Source organism: Bombus vancouverensis, chromosome 3 (genome assembly GCF_051014615.1).
Source record: "Bombus vancouverensis nearcticus chromosome 3, iyBomVanc1_principal, whole genome shotgun sequence".
NCBI lineage: Eukaryota > Metazoa > Arthropoda > Insecta > Hymenoptera > Apidae > Bombus > Bombus vancouverensis.
Window position 1 is genome coordinate 8,146,888 of NC_134913.1, and position 21,492 is coordinate 8,168,379.

At 34.7% G+C, this 21,492-nt stretch overlaps 1 protein-coding gene across 5 annotated transcripts in view; it reads right to left on the reverse strand.

The window, feature by feature from the left end:
* LOC117165841 (Rap GTPase activating protein 1) overlaps positions 1-21,492 on the reverse strand; it is a 250,180-nt gene that overhangs the window by 155,029 nt on the left and 73,659 nt on the right. Inside the window, exon 1 of one of the 5 annotated variants that reach the window (XM_033349242.2) lies at positions 4,073-6,601. The exons of the other annotated variants lie outside the window; for them this stretch is intronic. Within the exon in view, the coding sequence (XP_033205133.1) occupies positions 4,073-4,191 (119 nt within the window). The 5' untranslated portion in view covers positions 4,192-6,601. Of the gene's footprint in view, positions 1-4,072; positions 6,602-21,492 lie in introns of those variants that run through there. 5 annotated transcript variants of the gene reach the window in all.

Genomic DNA, 21,492 nt, shown 5'->3' on the forward strand with positions numbered 1-21,492 from the left:
AAATATTATATCTCCCAAAATACAAATAAATTCAAACTGCGAGAATCATGGTATAAGCTCATAATAAGCGTTTAAGTGTTGCGATGCCTGGACTCTTCTGACTTTGAATTAAAAGCGAATATTACAAAATACAGTTTATCATGTTATTATCATATATCATTTACCGTGCCTCAACATCGAGATATTTTTAACGTTAAAAAAATACTACTGAATCAACCGAATTAACGATACGTTTAATCACTGATATTTCTGCGTTTGTAAAATTAATCATTTCTTAGATGTAATTTTCTCTCAAAAAATATAACCGCTCAAATTTCCAACATTACAGAAATCAGTTTTTGATTACCGCTGGTTTGTTTTATCCGAGTGTATTTTATGGTGAAACAAAGAGACAGCTTGATCGGCAAGCATTCGAAGACAATCGCGGTTGTAACGTAATGCGTCGCCATAAAAAATCGCTCGTGTCCGCGCAGCGCATCGAAAAACAAACACGTTTCCGGAGAACGTGGTGCATCCGCATGTATCGCGTTACAGCGTGCATTCCGATTTTCTGAAACGCCGCCGAGCCGGGAGAGTCCTCCTCGTCCCCGGAATTCAACGCGACTCGCGTACCACGTATACACACGTACTTAACGTATGTACGTACGTACGTACATAAAACGTGAACAGTGATTACAGTTAAGAAAGGGGGCGAGGAGCGTCAAGACAAAAAAACGCTGAGTCGATCAAACCCGTAATCACAATTTACCAACGAAATATTTATGGACTGTCATTTTGTAAATTACCGCGAGATTACGGCTCGTTACGTGGCTTCATGCAAACTTCACGGTGCTCGTACGCTCCCGTCCAGGATGTAACGGACATGCTCTAAACTCTTAACGACATACACCGTAGGGGAAGAATACTTGCATCATGCTACCCTAATTCGCATCCCGAGTTGGGTGCTGGATGCGCAGGGTAGCCAAACTGAAGTGTTATCCTGAGGACATCGTGCGTCGTTTTAAATAGGCTAACGTGATCACTCAGCGTAAAAGTAGATCGGACAGTGATAGTCATAGCGTGTGCTTTTGAATTAAAAGCAATGTACAAATGAAATATTGATGATAATTATTAATATAATGATAATCTTAACGAGTCGGGCAGATAACTGTGAAACATAGCGAAGTACTAGGAACTAGAAAAAAGTTTTATCGCGGAGAACACTATCCAAAACTTAATGGATACTTCTTGTTGCAGGTAAATAAAGAAATATTCGAAATATTAAAAAATTAAAAATTATTAATGTTATTAATTTTCGTCCTTTGTTTTTTTTATACTTATTGTTTGTAACAATAAATAACGATTAATATGAAATCTATCGTTACTGATTCAATTGTACTCTTTACTGGCCAATTCCAGCGATACCCAATTCGATATAATTTTTATCATAATCAAAAAAGTATCTTTTATTAGTAGCACGTATTTTTGTGATATCAAATAAACAGAAATGAACATAAGTTTCGTTTCCATGAAACGTTTAAGATTTTCAAGAAAATCATAAAATTTATACTTAGAAGTTCTCGAGATTTATTTCGATAATTCAAGTGAACTATTTAATGTTTATATTCTAAATTTGAGCAAATAAATACAACAGCAGCGTTCTATGATAATCTTGAATTTACTGTTAAATCATATTATTTTCAGAATGTTAATACCGAATAAGGGCAATTATTAAATCTTTAAAAACTCTCGTGTAATGCGTGATATAGTATTGGAATTCAAGCTCCTGAAATGATACGTTTTTAGGATAATACGTATAATTTATTGCACCAAATTGAGCAAATTATAACTCTATATTTAGAAGCTATGAAGTATTATGTTAGTATACATTGAGGAAACTGTCATCCCTTGGCACTTTATAAAGGAAGATTTAAAGCCACTTCAAATTCATGTAATTTACATACATTTTTCGTAAACACGATTCGAAGATCGAAAGAACATATATTACTTAAATTCGCTTACAAGCACTGTATATTACTAAATAAACATTTATATTTATAATATTAACTCAGAAGTATTAAAATGTGCAATTTACTGTTTCATATAAAATGTCTATGCATATACTGTATGTATTTTGCAAATACTGTAAGTTAAATCTGTGTTAGATGTTGTCATTTTAAATTGGTATTATTTTTTATATTATCATATTACTATTGTTTATATGCAGAACGATATAAATAAGGAAGATTATTATGATTATTAAAAAACAATCATAAAGAAATACAAGTTACATCATAAGAAAAGATATATGTCATGAAATGCTAATTACGAAGAAGAACAAGTTCTTTAAAATTGCAATGTAATAAATTATAAAAATTTTCTAAAAAGTCATTTTATCTGACCTAATCCAATTTTTCCATTTTACTGTAGATTTAATATATGAATCAGAACAGATGTTATAGAAAGAGGTTTTTATAAAAAAAAATTATGACGAAACTTGATGTTGTCTACATTTTTGTTCCGCGATATTAAATAGCCAGACATCGATAAATTACAGAAGTGCTTAAACGGGGACAGCGAATACATTCATCGCAACAAGGCTAATATGTGGTAAATTGAGTAAACCTATCTGCTGCCATTCAAAAACCAAATGTATCAGGTGTAACCCATTAATTTAAGCATTTACATTATATCTTTCCACATTATGTATCATCATACTATATCAAAAGTTTCCGGAATTAATACTGGTAGCAATGACTCATTGTAATTAGAAAAATATTAAAAAGTTGGCCTCAGTTATTTATTAGGTTGTCCAAAAAGTGTCTTTCTTTCGCAAACGTGTTTTTTACAACAGTGCACCTTTACACAAACGTGAAACCAAGTCTGTGAAATGTCGCGGTCTTTATCTCGACAGAACAAAGTGGATCGTACTTAATTCGACAAAATGATATAAAACAAAAAACGTTATGCGTCTATTATTTCCTTATAAAACGAAAGAAGCTTCTCGGACAACCTAATATATCGTCAGTTTTGTCTTTGAGACAATAACAGTTTTTAGACCTTTAGGTTTTCAAGGTTATAATTTACTTTTCAATATACTTGAGCGAGGGAGTCGTAAGTCATGCAAAAATGTAATAGATTATTAAGATACTAACAAAATAGTATGTATATATATCGTAAAGTATCATTCTCGCTTAGCGGACAATACGCGAAAATTCTTTTCTCGTTTAATATTTAAGATTTATAAAAATTAAAATATACATGTACCCATGTATTTGAATTAAAAGCTCCTAATTTGTAATATTAGGATTGGCTCAAAATTTTTATTGCTTTAAAACACGTTCCACGTGTTTCGTCTAAGTAGACGTATCTGTTTAATACACGTTCACAACTAATAGAAACACAGTTAATCTATCGATGTGTAACACCCTCTGCGATTTCTATGATTTCAAAGTTACGTTGCACAGCTCAACATTCTGAACAACTGTTTCTTGTATATATAACCGGCGATCGGCCTTAGTTTCCAATGTTTTCAATCTGGTATGTAACATTAATCGGACCGCCGCGCCGCACGGTCGGCCCCATGAATCTCCTTATCAATATATCGCCTCTTGGCATTGATAGTGGCGCAACTTAAAAAATGTAAACTCTAAAGGAGAGGCTTTATTGATATAACTGCCTTCTGACGGAAAACTGATAGAATTATAAATATGCTGTTTTACATGATAAAAATAGAAACACAGCGTAAACCTTGTATGCAATAAAAGTATATACGAAATTTGTTGAGCTGTGTCACCATTATTGTCAAGCAGCGATATTACTATAAACAGTGCGTAGCGATCGGATATTACTACATACTACATACTAACCCAATTCAGCTTGAAAACTAATGCCGAACGGAGGAATATTCTCGTATGTAACTGGAAAACTATAGCCGATCGCCGGTTATACGCATCGGAAAAAGTTGCTCAGAATGTTGAGCTTTACGACATATTTGAAAATCATGGAGGTCGGGGAAGGCGCCACATATCGATAGGTTGACCAAAAACAAACTATTACAACTACAAATGGAGGAAGAAGTATGATAAATTACCGTTTCTTGGATAGGAGCGTGTACGACTCCTTGGAGCCGGTGCAAAGTCTCATCCGCATTTTGCGAGCTGCCCTATCGACACTTCGCTTCTTAGCTACACCACCCTCTAAAACTGGCATCCAGACCAATTCGACGCGCGTCTACAAACGACAAGATGCAGAACAACACTACAATGATCATTGAACACCGCCCACGACACACAAGATACGCACCACTCCCACGCACCTTGCGCCCTGTGCTTTCGCTTGGTGTTTTTAAAACTGACCGATTCACAGGGTCCGGCCGGGAATAACCGAAGGTACGATTAATCGTTTTCCACTCGCCACGCACTAGGTAATTATTTCGTCGGTGATTTTTCCTAGCCAACAGTAATATAATTTACTGCTGATAATTCTTGCTTGTTGCTGGCCTTATCGAGAAAAGAGTTCTTGCTTCTCCACCCACGATTCTCTTCGATACGTACTTGCACCACCTCCTCTTTCTCAATCCTTTACTTGCTTTTCTCTCTTTTCCTCTCTCCCTTTCTCTCTCGTTCTTCTAAACAACTATTACCGCGATAAGTGAACGCCGCTTTCAGCCAAAAGCCTATATACTCTTCATCGATGGATACTCACTCGTGACACGTTTCTGTTCTCACAACCGTAGCGAGAATTGATTTTCAGATCGCAGCTAATGCACCGCGCGAAACCTATCTGCCAGTCTACACGGCCGCGCAGAAAAAAGCGTGGACCTCATAAGTGGCCTTTTTGTTCGACGATCGAGGCAGAGGCTAGATAAGCATAAGTGCAGTGGCAAGAACTCGCTCGCTTCCCGTTTCCTGCCGAGATCAAAAGCAGCCTTGACAGTAATGTCTTTCGGTTGACACCGTGTGGAATTGTATCGCGTGCCTTCGATATTTTTCTTGCCGCGTCACTGTCCCGTTGAAACGCTCTCTGTTTACTCTTTCGACTTAAATTTTCTTCTTCTCTCGCGACCTTACTGCTCAATCCGCCGGAAACGAACACGCCGCACCACAACCAACGATCACTTTCTAGAGTTCAGGTACTTGTCGAGCGTTCACCGCGAAAACGATAACGTTGTCCGCTTAAAGGATGTTTGACACGCTCAAGAATACTCTCGGTACGGATAGTCATTCCTCTCGCAACGCGAGAAATAAACGATAGCGACGATACGTGAGTGCACAAGCAATTCATCACCGCGTCCCCGGCACAAAGAACCGCTCACGCGCTTTATCGCATCGACGAGGATGCCTCGTGTCCGCGATTAAGCACAATCCACAACAGACGGCGCTATATACTTATTTTCCGAACGAGCCGGCGACAACGCAACGACAACGACACGCACGTTCTCGCACTTATCGCACTCAAGATGTTACACGCGGCCGAGTTCCGATTTGTGAATGAAACCGACGACACCGTCAACTGTTCGAGATCGTTAAATTTCAGTCCGGTCGAGTCACGCTCCGTTCCGCTTGAAAACTGTGTCGCTCTCTTCCAGTCAAGAGTCCTTTCAAGAAACACGATCACGCACGAAATTCAGCTTCCGAATGTTCGTAAAGGAACAAGACGCTTGTAACTTGTGGATCTTGTAATTGGGGATATAGTTGGAAACGCTTTGAGTCGCATAAAAGCGGAAAACTTCGAACGAGAACACTTTCTATTTAGAACATTTCGCTGGATGAATTGACAAATTAAAAAAAAATTAAATTTAACTTATATCGCTAATGTCCAACAACAAATTTTCCGTTTAAACTATAAACATTCTTTATTAGTATATAAAATATATAACGTAAAGCAGAGATAGTGTAGGCAATTTTAGTGGAATTTCACGACACGATATTAACCTTCTGCGGCCTGAGCCACATTCTACGTTTTATTGCGATCGTTTCATATCTAATATATTAAATTCGAAGGTATAATCGAAATTTAACTATAACTACAAGTGTTTATAGTTAATAATATCTGTACATTAATTTATTTTTATTGAATCCAGTTTTGTTCGATTTATGATTTGGGAATCGCGAAAGGTTAACTTAGTTCACAATTCACGCAAACGCCTTAAACTTATCTTCCTCTTCGAACGGAACGATACTCCTGTCGGGTTAACTATTTTTACAGGAACAGTTCGATTAAAATCTCCGGTCGTGTTGAATAAAATCGATGCACTATACACGTAACGCGAGAAACACGTTAACTACTATAAACAGCAACTGTGAAACGAACGCGATGCTTGCATCGCTACGTATGAGCGTGCCAATTGCAGATTGTTGGACGATCGTGGGGCAGAGTATGTCAGCAAAAAGAGGGGAGCCGAGAGTCCTCTAAGAGCCCGATGGCAAAAGTCAACAAGAGTTCTCGTAGGCGGCCGCGAAAAAACTTGAAGACGTTGATAGATACCGCGATGTTCCACACCCGCAACCTCTGATACGCGTGTAAATATTGCGTGAATATCAGTGAGTCGTTCTCTGTGTGACGTCACGCGCCGCCGTAAGCAGACCAGGGAAACTCGTCAGCGTTTCTTGCTGTATTCGTCTGTTTTATTCGAACCGAATTAACAGTTTGAATTTTCTAACCATCTCGAGTTCAAAGAACTTCACACGTGAGATGTGCGCGATGAATCCACCCGTATCGTCTTCGCTCGGACGTGAAACGCAATCTGCACGTGTGCGCGAGAAACGGAACAAACACAAAGGCAGCAGGGTAGTCGTTAGACCATATTATCACGAACGAAGTTGGAAAACGAGATTCAAAGGTGTACTTCCAACAAGCAGAATTCTACGATTTGTTATGTTGATAGTCAACAATGCCGGTCGAAATAGCAACGGAGAAAAAGTATTCCCGCTTATCGTTCAATGTCTTCTTCGAACACTTCCACTTCTACGAACAATGTAACGTCTTGACAAACACGCACGTGCCACGTTGTCCTTCACACTCGCGAACCCATATCCGGCCGATTCGTTCGCTGTAATTTTCGATTACGTGAAAAATACATACAAGAAGGCGGTATGTTCACAGCAGGGATGAGAAACAACTGAAAAACCGAGCTTCGTATCAGCCGGTGCAGATTCTCGGACAAACACGCACAGCCTAGGCTAAGGAAGGATTCCCGCACGTACACTTGAATGGGCCTCGGTAAAGAACGCACGTGCGTACGCGCAGCCCGACGAAGCGAGTATGAAACAAGAAGGCATGCGTCACGCTCTCGTAAGGCCCCGATCCTAGTGGCAGTGGCACAACTGCACCGGAGGGGGCACGGCGCTCACTAGGGGAACGAGAGGAAGGGAAAATCGACGAGTAGGCCCCCGGGGAGGAAATATCTCTCCCCCTCCCGGCTTTTGCTTCTCTCTTTCTCACTTCTGTGGCCTTGCGATCTTGCTACTTGCTATCTCGTTTACGCGATTATCTGTTTCGTATTTCTACTGCTGCATGTTCCCCGTCCCTCTCCATCTGCTGCTTCGAGCTGTTTCTCATTTACTCGTGTCGTCTGTTTCCGCCCTCATGATTCTTGCAAACATAGTACCATCGATTTTTCTTGACTTTCTCTCGACTTTCTTAAACACGTTTAGTGTTTGTCATTCAGCTTTATATGCTGGCACGCTGATTCACAACAAGATTCATCCATTTTTGTGAATATTCGTGGTTGCGTAGCTATGTATGGATAGTTCGCTCGTATATGCATATTCGTTCTTAGATCTTCGTTATATCGTTTTATCTTTGGAATCGAGCAACGAACGCTATTACATCAAAATAGAATGCGCAAAGCAATTGATAGTACAAGAAACCAAAAATCGATGTCTTACGTGCCACACATGTATTCCATTTCACTGGAAAATTCAATTGTGTAATTTTACTTATCTATTCCTCACATCTAATCTGAGTAGTATTAGCTTGTATTATTAGACAATCAAGTTAATATTATTAATGAAATTTTATAAGTTGTAAATTACCAACTGATTGCCCTACTTCATGAAAAATTGTAAGGTTATCGGGACAATAGAATAAAACCACACCTTGTTATTTATTAACGTTATTGATCATTCGTAAATTATTACGTGAGACTAGTGCTCAGCATGAAACTAATACAGGAAGAAATACACAATTTCAATGACGAAAGATCCGCATTTATGAAGCTCGTGTTTTCAATAAATATAAAATCGATTTTTTTAGTTTATACTATACATGATAATCAATATAAATTTACTATAAGTCAAATTCAGTATAAATCAATTTAGTACAAATTAAATGTACAAATTTTCTTTGTTTGTTCGCTTATTTTATCATAAGTTCATATTTTCATAAAAACAGCTAGAACAGTAGATCGCAGACAGCAATTTCTTACATTTAATATTATTAAAACGAATGCCGTAGTTTGTATTTATATATTTTTCCATATTATATACGGTTTTTCGATTTTTGCACCTTCGTATGTTCCATAAATGCATCAACAACCGCAATCTAATTATAAACTCGCTATTTTACTCGCATCATAAATATGTGCTTTATCATGTAAAATACTGAATAGAGTAAAAGTCTTTTTCCAGTAACGAGTACATAGATGTTTTAATATTTATGACTGGCAGTGTATCTTCTCGTTTCGTGCTCCGGAATTTCGTCCGCTTCTTTGGGATTCGTTTCTCTCCGTTTTCCGTGACCTCTGCTTGTCTATTACTCTCTGTAGGTTAACTCCATGTCACGCGCTCTCTGCAAGCACTGTGTGTGCCGTTATGTGTTAAATATGCGCGTGCATATGTTTCCGTGGCTGTTGGCAGCGAGGTTCAAGACTGTAGGTGGTAATCACCGATGATGTAAATCGAGGAGACTTATGACCACCCACGACCTCTTTTCCCATCTCGATGTCGTGACGGTGTGTCCTGCTACTTTTAGGTGATATCCGAGATAATTGGTTTTACTTGTAAGGAAATTGCGAATGATTCACTTGTTTTTATAATTCGATTCATTCGTCAGTAATTATTTAATAATCGCATGCTTATTTCAATGCTGTCAATAGCAATTATTGTAATTTGTATTTCAAACGACAGACTTTCTGTGCATATCATTATGAATATATATGATAATTTATTCCTTCGAGCAAATACACTTTATTTACTGTATTTCATTTATATAAACGAGTATTATGATCTCTTTCGTTGTATTTCCCTCGTGGGACATTATTTAAATTAGTATAAATAAATAACGCTTAACGAATTTAGATATAATAAAATCATTCAATTTCATGGAAACATTTATGAAAAAAATATATCGGATAATTTAATTTAATGAGTTGTAATTGCATGTAAGACGTTATCAAACAAAATTTAGAAGAGCGATGTTATGAAAATATATAAAATGTAAAAATGTAAAAATACATTGCGTTATTTGGTTAAAGCGAAAGATTGGAAATATATTTTTCTACACTTCTTTCACTCTTTTACGATTTTCATTAACGGAATATATGTCATTCGTTCGTCATTTACTAGTTTATTAAGCGCGTTATAATTTAATTTTAAAATATTCATGATTAATATGTCAAACGATACTTGTTTCTGTTTTCGTTATAATAACAAATTTACGCGGACAAACATGAATTGCAATGTTTTCACAGGATTAATAATTTAAATATCATCACATAATTATCTGTTGAACGCAATTATCATATTGAATAAATGTGCAAAGCATCGTAGTATAAGCTCATTACGAGTGTTTTGCTTTTCATAAATACCTATTTCGTTTATATTTTATACAATCGATTATTATGAATTGCAAAATACGATAAGCTCTTGTCTGAATATCCGGATTAAGCGAAGGTAAAACTTGAAGTGACATGTATAATATTGATTACTCTTAATATTATTATCACTGTTGCAGCGAATAAGAATTAATTAAAGGCATCAAATGACGATAATCTTCAAATCATTTTAGCATCAGAAAAACAAACACGCAACGTGCATAACGAACATGGATTTAAATGCTAATAGCAAACCGCCGTTTAATTTTCTTTCATTGCTTCTTATTGCAGTTATTCAATAACACGCGCGATAAGAAGCACGGTTTAGCTTGAAAACAGGGTCATATTAATTATACCGTTTCGGCAGTAGCAAATCAAAGGAAGCATGCGTCTCGTACAATTACCTGAACAAATTTCCATTTATGTAAATGAACGGCGAGAACAGGTGCTAATGTAAATTATCATAGCTTTCACAGACTCGACTTTTCATGCGTTTCAGCGTGTACGCGCGCATCATGCCGTTAAAATCCTCTCGAGATGGTCGCAAAAGAGAATGGCTGCATAGGCAGACTCATTTTTCCACTGCTCTGAAATTCAATGACGTTTTGGCTACGCTCTATTATCCACGATCCATAAACTTCCACATAAGTGGAAAAACGTGCTGCGTTTCATGAACCCCTTCTTCCATTTGACGAAGGTAACCATTCTCACGGGAATTCGATGATGGCACGCGACATATGCGCGCCACGGTCATTCGATCCCGTCAATTTTCGAGGGAAATTGATGGGAAAGCGGACCCGGCTGCCGCAAAACCGCGTAGGAATGAAAATTAAACGCACGCCCATTGTTATCGATAATCGACGATTCGCCGAGCCGTAAGTGATTCTGATTCGAGCTCGTCGAACGTTTCGGTCAGAAATCATTATGCGTCAATAGGTCTAATTCGTCGGCGAATTGAATCGTTACCACGCTTAATTATTCAAACGCGTTTTACCTGCGGCTACCGTTTCGGTCCTTTATGGTGGCTGTTCATTTGTGGGATCATGGGCTGCGTAATTTCCGTTCGTTCTACCAAACTAGATTCCTTTATTAACTCGAACCTTTTTCTTATTTTCTTCTTTTCAAAGCCATTTCTCATTTCTCATCAAAAATTAATACTAAAATATTTCCGCGAGTTACTGTATAAATAAATAGAAATAAAGCGCTGTATAGCGAAAATAAATAGATTATATGTATGTAATCATATTTCTATCTCAAATAAAAATTAACATTACTTTTTTCAAAAATACTTATATATGGTATTCTTAACAATTACAAAAACGAAAAATTCGATACATATTATTTTGATAGTTTTGCTAATTCCAGAGTTAAGTAATAATTGGTAAACTGTCTGTATGTAGGTACAATAGTGATAAAATGGAACAATGTCTGTATATTGATTAAATTCAATACTGTATTTATTTTGATTTGATAATATTGACTTTGTACATATGTTATCGGAAAATAAACGGTTTCTGATATAATATTATACACATGATTGCGTAAATTAATTATGATTATACAGTTCCTGTTGACCAATCTTTCCTATTTTGTGCTAAGAAATATATTAGCGCTATTATAGTGAAATAGATATACATTAACTCTGTTCTATCTATACCTGTTCTATATCTGTTCTATCTGTTATATCTATACATAATAAGGTTTGAGGTATCACAACAATGAATTTTATTGAAATCTGGACCTACAAGGTATACATAACAATAATTATCAGATTCAACGATATTATCTCGATACTTTCGAACGATAGTGTAAATGTTAATAAAAAATCATGTGATAGAGCTAAGAATAATACAAAGTAACAATAAGTAAAGATAAAGAGAAAACGAAAAGAACAGAACTATCGATGCTTGTAACTAACGAAAGAAAAGTGGATTGCTGGAATCGACACCAATGTCACGATGATGATTTACAGGTTCTTTCACAGCTGACGTCGAACAGTGTCCCAACGTGGAAAACACGAACCAGTAACATACAGGGCAGCATCGAAGCATATGTGCGGCACTCGTAAATTACACAAGCACAATACTAGTCTTTTGGTCTGATTACTATTGTTCCAAACGTGAACAAACAGAATGAAAGTCAGCGATCCTACAGCACTTGATAGTTATACCGCGAGAATATTGTTTATGTAGGAAATGCATCATCGGGAATACTTTTGTACGTTGCTTACTCTTAAATCGATTCATTCAACTGCACGCAGAAGTTTTGGCACGATGACTTTTACAACTTCAGAAAGCTACAGACTTTTCCGTGTCGCAGTGTTTCATTGTTATTTCGTTTATAAGTATTTTGTTTCTTCATCGCTTTTGTTTCAACAAAATTTAATATGTTTTATGAAATCACGATTTTGGAGTTTCATCGTACAATTTTTTCTTTAGATATAATATCTTTAAGGGAAGAAATATTGTTTATTTCTCTAAATTGATGTTAAATCTATTTGTTTAAATAGTTTAAAAATTGTCTCATATCGATTATGGTAACCTTGTGAAATAAGACAGCAATAATATATTTGACTATATTCATTGAAAATAATTAAATCAAACGCAGGAATAATTTTATACAAATTTTCAGCTCTAACTTTCAGTAAATTAACTCTCAAGCTTTAATTATTAAACTGTTAACAACATATACATATTTTACAATCGTGATCGGAAATATTACTGTTCAACCAAATATAATACAATTAAACAGAAAATATAGTTTCACGAAATGCGCAAGGTACATTCTACAGAACGATGTATATTTCTTCAAACGTGGAAACTTTCTGAATAAACGCACGATCATTACTTCCGTGTACAAAAAAAATGTAGGTACACGGAAAAATCAACATTAAACAAAGGATCGGGCGTATCAGACAAAAGATCACTTTTTAAACTGATAATAACTCATATTATGATATGGATGTCTATTATTCGACTCGGTAGCTGCATCCTGTGCATTCATTTCAATCTCCGGGGTGGCACGTGTGCGTCAATGTGCGCAAACGTTCCCTCTACCTACACGATGACAACCGCTTGCCCCAGCTATCTGCCTACCTACCTACCTACTCACCTACTCGTACATATCCATTCACCCAACCTGTCCCGTTTCTGCAACGCTTTGCTCTCGCTTAATGCGAGCAAACTATGCGAGTGTAGTATCATAGTATCCCGTCTGTGGTAGTACGCACTAAACGGGCAAGAACTTTAAAAGCGGCTCACATATTGATAACATTTCCGATACCGCGATTAATCCGGATAAGCTCGAATTTTTTCACATTTTTCGAAGTAATGTCATTTTGTTTTTATTTGAGGTTTAAATCGAATCTGTCTAAATATATCAAACTTGACTTTTATCAATAAGTTTGATATGAGCTATTTATTAAAAATTTATGAAAAATTTGATCTGAATACAATGCTGTTTATTCTGAATATTACATAGGAGTTATGAAAGACGTTACCACACGTTTGTTACAATTGCAGAGATAAGGGAGATAATAAAAGAATGCTGATGTAAGGGGATCATTTAGAAACTGAATGTAAATGAATATCTAGATTGAGTTAAATTAAACGTGAATTTAAATTCACGAGGTGGCTATAATTCCAAATGTATTTTACGCTTTAATTAATGTCATTCCGTTCGCTTCTCGACATTTTCAGCGCATAGCTATTTAAGCGTCGGTCAAGGTACTATAATTTGAAAATCAATTCGATATTAAACGTTCTCGTATTCGTATAAAACGAAAATTTCAATAGCGTTTGATATGAACGTGCTAGGGACGCTTCTACCGCGTTATTGTCGCAGAATATTTCCCTTAAAATTGCTGGATAGTGCCAAGCTCAAATTTCAAAACTTAACGCCAGGACAAGCTCAATTTAAATATTAATTTCAATATAAACTTTAAAGTGTATCTTGTACATTGACGTCTCGATGCCTTGTAACTCTAATTTATGAAAATCTTTTAAAAGCTCTTCTTTGCGATAAGTATAGTGCATATTATACTGGTAAAAAAATTGAATTAGAAGCAAAGCTGAATACGTACTGAATGAAATACGATGTAATATAATTTTTGAACGTTTAGTAAAGTGAAATAGCGAATGAAATAGCAAATGTAGGTAAATGTTAGAAATTTTCCTTATACCTTATCTCAAGATGTCAAAATCATTTTCTAGAATATTAGACAATGGCACATTAATATTATATTTACAGAATTGCTTGCTGACTATGAGTACAGTTGTCTGTTCATTTACAAACAATGCAGTTAGATCTCCAATTATTTCACTTCATTAAAATTTCGTGCTCAGAAGGGATAAACATTATATAAACTTTCGAGTCTATTGAACTAATGATTAGAGATATATGTATACAACGGGAAGGAACGGAAATTCTGAAGTAAAGAATTGCACTTAAAAAGGAACATCTAATCGGACATCAAGATCGCTACGAGGGGTGACGCTCGAGCCCATTGTTACAAGACCGGAAGTCAGGAACCCCGTAAAAATCAGAATAACACGAATCAAGATAAAAGTTAGGATAAAATTGTACGAAGTAAGAGAAAAATTAAAAATATGTTAAAATTTTGTTTCCTTTCGTTGATGATGTCATTAATCGTTTAATTTTTAGACTTTTTATAGGTGTTTTCATAACATTGTTTGTATCTTTATCTGAAACGTTTGGAACAATTCCTATAGCTGTTTAACGTGTTTTAAGTGCACAATCAGCGCTTATACAAGTGTTTTACTTTCCTTTTACTAATATGTAAATGTTGTTCGTAAATTTGTTTTATTACAACATCGAGTACATATTTGACAAATCTTTTAAACCAACATACTTTCTTTTTTAATATTCCTTTCTTCAATAATCTTTGTTACTGCCTAATGGCTATCGAGATTATTGAGAATAGTTCAAATAAAATATTTCAATTAGAATTAAGCAAAGTCCATTATACTCGCCTATAAATGTAATATGTCGTGCATCATAGATATAAACATGTTGTAACCGTAAGAAGAAGTCCCATTGCTATGATCTACGTAATAAGTGTCTTTCATTAAAAATGTACAATATACTTGAAATCTCTTTGTAATCATTCTTGTATACATATATCATTCTTGATCACACTTTTAATAACTTTTATATTATTTATTTACAGCCTATTTAGAGATCAGGAATATATTCAGACAACGAACACGCTTTACCATCTTAAACATTGTATCAATGTCGATGTATATGATATAAAACACAATATATACATATACATACATACAGGGTGGTTGGTAACTGGTGGTACAAGCGGAAAGGGGGTGATTCTACGTGAAAAAAGAAGTCGAAAATATACAATAAAAATTAAAAAAAAATTTTTTTTTTTTTAATTTTTCCATCGAGACAACGATCTACAGTGAGATCCGTTATAACGAGACGTGATAAAGTGCACGCGTACCGAGCGAAAATTCAAAGTCGATTTTCTCGAAAACAAACCCTCAAATGAAAAATTTGTATTCTATATTTTCGACTTCTTTTTTCGCATAGAATCACACTCTTCCCGCTTGTACCAGCAGTTACCAATCACCCTGTATATATGTATGTATATACCTATACTATCGTCAGTATAAATCATGAGACACTTATAACAATTAGTACCTACGCTTAAGATAGGCATACATATATATTGCAATTACACAATTATTTAAATTATTATTATATTAATATTTTTCATAAGGAAACTATGTTTTGCAGATTTTATCCCTGGAATTTCATTTTATTGAAGCTTATGTTTACAATTAAGATGAGAATGTGTACAAGTACCGAATAACATTTGTTTGTTATATGATTTTGTTATTTAGAGATAGAATAGTTGTCTGTTTCTTTAGCTATCGCATGACGTAATAGAATTACTTCTCGTTAACTTCAATTTTTAATTTCATAAATAAATTTCGAAGAACGTTTAAAATAAAACGTAAATTAAAACTTATGCTAATAATCGTGCTTCATATATCACAATTCTTGATTTTTCGCTGGTTCTGTTACGGTCTCATGCAATTCCATTGCACAATATAACCAATATAACCGCCCGTAGCGTAACTGCCTTTGCTTTCTCACAAACGTGCAATAAAAGAAAGGGACAAAGTTGCAAGCCAGTACGTTGTAACGAACGTGCAGTGGATTTCGTAAACAACGAGATTAGTTACCGACACGACGCAATAGTGATAAACGAAGAGGCGTGGACGCGACTACGCTCGCCACGATAACGTAGATGCCGTAGGCGATAACCTGTATTATGAATCACAGCGTTCATTAATATGAAAATTGTATTCGTTATTCCTCTGCGATTCCTTTATCGCGCAAGAAAGGACAATGCACTCAGCCGAAGAACCTCGGAACCTGTCTGCGGAAAATGCGCTTGTTCCGCGCGGGAAAGGAATAAGCACAGTTACGTAATGAGTCGCATGCGCCGAAACATGTTGCACGGGCGTGCGTTAAGAAAGACTAAGGTAAGGTCCAATATAAAAAGACTAAGATAAATAACGTGTCGGTGGAAGATGTAGTAACGTAGGATTATTTGAGCCATCTTAAAATTCAGGCCTAGACATCTTAAAATTCAATTTTGAACTTTGCATAGAATAATGAAACTTGTTGTATATCACAAGACGCTGTTACTCTGTAATATAATAACGGAAGAATGAGGCAATATCGCGTACTTTACGTTCAGCAAGAAAATATATCAAAAATGAGAAAACAAGTACACGTATAATGTCATACGGTTATTCGAGTCAGCGAGGAGATATCGTATAAGAAATTATAAAATAAACAACAAAGTAACTTCCAGAAATATTATAATTATATAAAAAATATTAATATTAGCTGAACAAACTTTCCTTTTCACGAATAAAAGTTATGTCCTGGTAGAAAACTATGGCCATCGATCAAGGTGTTACTCACTGTTTATCACGTCAATAATAATCCATTTTCAAATATAAATTGGTTAAAAATTGTTCATAATCGGATTTGACGAAACACAAGGCAAATTACTTAGCTTGACTTAAATATTCTTCAGAACATATCCTATCTTACCCTACTACACGATTAGTTTCACGTTTTCCGTCTTCCGAAAGCGCACGGAGTTCGAATTGCTGTTAAATCTGCCACGATGTTCGAGTTTTTATCTTCCAGTCTTATTTTTGTTTTAACAAGAAAGTTTTAAATGTTCTATGAACCCATTTATATTTATTCTTTCATATTCTCTTCAAAATTAGATTTCTGAACAGTAACATTAGTGAAGGTATTTAACTGATTAGTCTTCATAAATACCTTCATTCATTGACTTAACAAAATACTCTGATGAAAAATTGACACTGATTCGTTATAAGCCTATGAATATCTTGTACATTGTGAGAAATTAAAAGGGAAAGTCTTTAGTTAAAGAGCTTTTTACCTTCTTTTTCTCGATTTTGGATCGTTTTATTATACTAACTGTAACTCATTGTTTTTAAAGAAAAATATTGTTGATTGCAATAACAGTAAGTTTATTGCAAACCATTAGTTCCATCTTAACTCATTCTTTATGTATATATATTAAAACTAATTGTAGAACATGTGTTCGCACCATCTTTTTTATTCCTGCAATTAGATGCTAATTAAATAAATGGGTTGAATTGCCAATTTTTATGTAACTATATCTTCGCAAATAAATTTCCTCGTAACTAAATTACTTTACGTTGGTTACTTTTTAACGCGATGCAAAGAAGGTTGAAAATAGATCTAACTAAAAGAAAAATATAGTGTACACAGATAATAATTTGCGTATGCATCGCACATAACTTTCTTCATAAACTCTATTTAGTATATCCATAATAACAGCTCGGAACTTTCAATTTGGCTTACCACGTACTCTATCTATTAAAATTTCTCGATAATACGGGTTCGGTTAATTCTAAGATTAGGTAGCTGTGCTATTTCGCGAGAATAACTTCAAACTGCGAGCCAGCAAAACCGAATACCAACAGGAAAACAAATAACGACGGCGGTGAGTCGTTGCAAATGGAACTTTGAGAGGAACTAGGTTTTCCCTTGTAAATCGAATCTGGAATAAACGAACGGGATAATGGTAAAAAAAAAGGAGAAAAAAAAACGTGGTGCAACGCTAGAAAAACGGGAAAACAAAAGGCGGGTGGAAGGGGTAGAAGCCCCTTTGGCATGAACATCATCGTTTTGACAGGCCTTGACGAATTTTGACAGGAGCCACCACATGGCTGCTCGGTTTCGAAAAGCCTCGCCAATGGTATCCTGTGGAGGAAAGAAGGGGGCACGAACCGTAGCGAACAAACAAACGAAATAATAATGTAACGCACACTCGATCGTTTTAGCTTCACCGTTGCATCGTATCGCGTCGTTTCGTAACAAATGGAGCAACTGAAGTAACTGGAGCAACGACATTTGGGATGTGCAATCGTGTTTAGATAAACGATTCCCAGTGCGCTTCATAATTCACGGTTCTGCATGGGCTGCGAACTCGAGATAGCAAAATATTATCAAATTTTGTAGAACACCTGGATGGTGTAGAACAGCAGCAAAGGAAAATGCAAGGACGCGAAGAGAATACGGAATAATAAATAATAATAATGGGTTTTATTATTTCAGAAAATGTATAATTTAGGAGAATAATTTTATGTTTATTGATTAAGCAACGAGTAAGGTATCTGTTTCTAATTTTCAATTTCAAGTATCTATCCTATCAATTTACTGATAAAAGGCTTCAGAATACACCAGTCGAATTATTCGATTATTAAATGGGTATTCGTGTCATATGGTTTTGTAAAATAGATGTATCTTCAGTGATACACTTATTATTACTATTTAGGTTTATTTTTGGTTCTATGTAATATTAAGGTTCATCTATGTACATTGGAGAGCTGCGAAATAAGATTCAGTATTTTATTTTCTAAGATTAAAATATCGTTGAAATAATCTTTTGAATATTAAAACGAACATTATTTGATTCGTTTGAAGCGTTATTGCTATTGCTGTTTGTTGTAGATTGGTTTTAGTGATATTTCTTGAAAATATTTTAGATTTATTTTCAGTAATACTTTTTATTTTATCTATATAAATCTCCTATTTTAAAAAAGGTCATTCGATGAAAAATTAAAAAGGAACTGGCAAAGAGAAAAAAGACTCTGTAATATAAGAAGAATATTGTATGCTAAAGGTAGATAAAAAAACTAAAGAAAATAAAAGAATGATAATCTTCTAACACATAGATAATAAATGTAGTCAATTCAATAACAGATATAAATTATGAAAAATTATAATGAAGATAGCGAAAATGATACGGAATATTAATTTTTCAACGGCAACTATAAACATGATAATAAAGTAGAAAAGTGTGCACAACATGTTGTATTTCTTGTTTTCGTTAGAGATACGACGAGTTACATACGTCCAATGTGTACAAAAGATAGTAGAACAAAATAAATTTTATAAAATGAAAACTATTCGTTTATTGGTTTGTTTTATGTAAATAAATATTAATTTTTAGTAAGAAAAATAAAGGTTTTGAATTTTCTTTACAAATTATCTATCCACTTTCTTTACTGTAATTTCAAAAAATTTGCAACTTTATATATTTTATTAGCTAAATATGAATATCTATTAATTTTGTCGGTTTATAGTATTTTGTTTCTTCGGTTATTTATGATCGTATTAATTACCTGTATTATGATTATTAGTGACGCAAAAAAAAAATTGAAAAAATAGGATTATATATTACTACATAATTGACGATATTTCAATAATTTGTATATTGATTTATGATCTTTTAGATTGTATCGTTTCCATTAGAAAGAAATATTTCTTTATGTTTGTGTAAACTTTCACAATCAGATATTTCATATTCTGTATTTACCCTGCTTGAAGGAATATCACACACTATTAATACCTTAATATTCGAATCTCAAAATACCGATAAAAATGCGAGCATTTTCATAAATGACACGTGCGCGTATGTACAGCACCCAACGAGGGATACAAAATGATTGGAACGCGTGCTTTGAAAATAGGGTCACATTGAAGGGGAACACTAGCCATGCGGTTGAAGGAAGACGAAGGGTGCCCCATAGAAACCTGTTACAGCCATGGAACCTATTTCTGTGCCGTTTATCCGACCGTCACACGCGTACGAGCCAGTACCAGTAAAGATCATCAGACAAAATGATGCGCGTGCGACAGGCAGACGTATTGCGTTATTGATGACGACGAAGGGCCAGTTGTTTCCGAACAAAACTTCTATGGCAGAAAAATTTTCTCGCATGTACTCCTGTCACCCTCTTTCATTGGGCTTCGCATGTTTCTGCGCGCTCGTGCCCCATGCTGAGTGTCAAAGTTCATTTTTTGGCGAAATTACTCTCAATCTCATCGTATCAGGAATAGGGCGTTTTCCCTGGAGTTCCGAATTACCACCATTTATTTTCGTACTGCGTAAAAAGATGAATTTGAACGTGACCATCAATGCCCCAATCACCACTGCAAATGTATCCGACATCAGTGAATAGCCATTCATTTCATTCACCGTTTCAGGTTGACAGCTAATTTATTTAAACGAAACATCGTGCATGATACGCATTGGATATAATTGTTGGTAAATTTTTATTTCGAATATTTTGTTTTATTCATACGATGCAGAAATGAAATTGTCTCTGTTCCTCTCTCTCGTGAAATGTACATGATAACATAGTGGTTATAGAGAAATTTCGACTATGGTATTTTTCACGTAATATTATGTAAAAATCGAGTTACATTTAAATTAATGAACAGAACGAACTGATTGCATATGTATTCTATGTGTAGATTATGCTTATATAGATAAAATCTCAATATTATTGAATACCGATAATGGTCAAATAAACTCTAGCAATTATATAATAATCGTAAATGCTATTTGTTGCTTTCACGGTATGAATGATTCGTTTAATTAAATTTATCAGCCAAGTGCTTATCAGCAAATTGATTATTCATAGTTTAACATACTTGCGTTAATGAATTAACAAGTAAGCAACAAAGTATATAATAACTTTTGTCTCATTCCCAAATCATCGATGGTGACGTGCAATGATAATTTAAGCTTATTATTATCTTATGATAATTTAATTAACGCGATATTTCGCGTTTTTGCGTACCATCTGTCAATTCGCATTTGTTTCTATGAATCTTTATTATTTAAAAAAGTTGTAATCGCGTGAACGCAAGCAGGAATGGATATAAAATTAAATCGATATTTTTATTTAATTTATTATGTAATTTATTAAATTTATTACTTAATTGACGGCATTTAATTTAAGAACTGATTCTAATTACATAATCGACATGATGATAATTTACTAAGCAAATGTATATCATAGACTAGAGGCGATCTTACAAATTTGATAAATAGATCTAATTAAATAGAAATATTAACTAAGCGTAAAGAGTAATTAAAAATGATTAATTGACAATGCACACAATGCAAACTACGTTTGTATTTTAGAAATTGCGTTTAAACACAAACAAAATTAAAATATAATTAAGTATAATCTATTTATTGCATTTTAATGTTACTCAAATTTATAAAAACGTATAAAGTTATTTATAAAGACAAATAAATTCATATTTTCTGTCTGTGTCTTAAA